We start from the raw sequence: 280 nt of genomic DNA, 5'->3' as shown, positions 1-280 counted from the left end.
ACAGAGAGGACTCTGCACATTGAGTCACACAATGAGACCTTCTCCAACAGGGTCATCATCCATGAGATCTGCTGCTATTCGGTCAGTCACATGCACACTGCTATTCCATCAAGTGTGAGCTCTTGTCCATACGACAGTGTGTGCTTTAATTACAGGTGGCCCCAGAGGGAAATCAGACCTTGACTCTGGCTGTTTGACATGCTTAACCAAATGAGTTTTACAGTCACTTACCCGCACAACCAGACACACTCACATGTTCTGTAAAGCTGTTGTTCAGCAG

The 280-nt window shown here is 46.8% G+C and overlaps 1 protein-coding gene across 1 annotated transcript in view; it reads left to right on the top strand.

The window, feature by feature from the left end:
• Positions 1–280, top strand: part of LOC109956801 (SEC14-like protein 1) — a 31,924-nt gene that overhangs the window by 20,440 nt on the left and 11,204 nt on the right. The window contains 1 exon segment of the mRNA XM_020594152.1: positions 5–81. Within this exon segment, the coding sequence (XP_020449808.1) occupies positions 5–81 (77 nt within the window).

Source organism: Monopterus albus, unplaced genomic scaffold (genome assembly GCF_001952655.1).
Source record: "Monopterus albus unplaced genomic scaffold, M_albus_1.0 scaffold22.1, whole genome shotgun sequence".
NCBI classification, from domain to species: Eukaryota; Metazoa; Chordata; class Actinopteri; order Synbranchiformes; family Synbranchidae; genus Monopterus; species Monopterus albus.
This window is presented reverse-complemented; position numbering and strand designations above follow the sequence as displayed.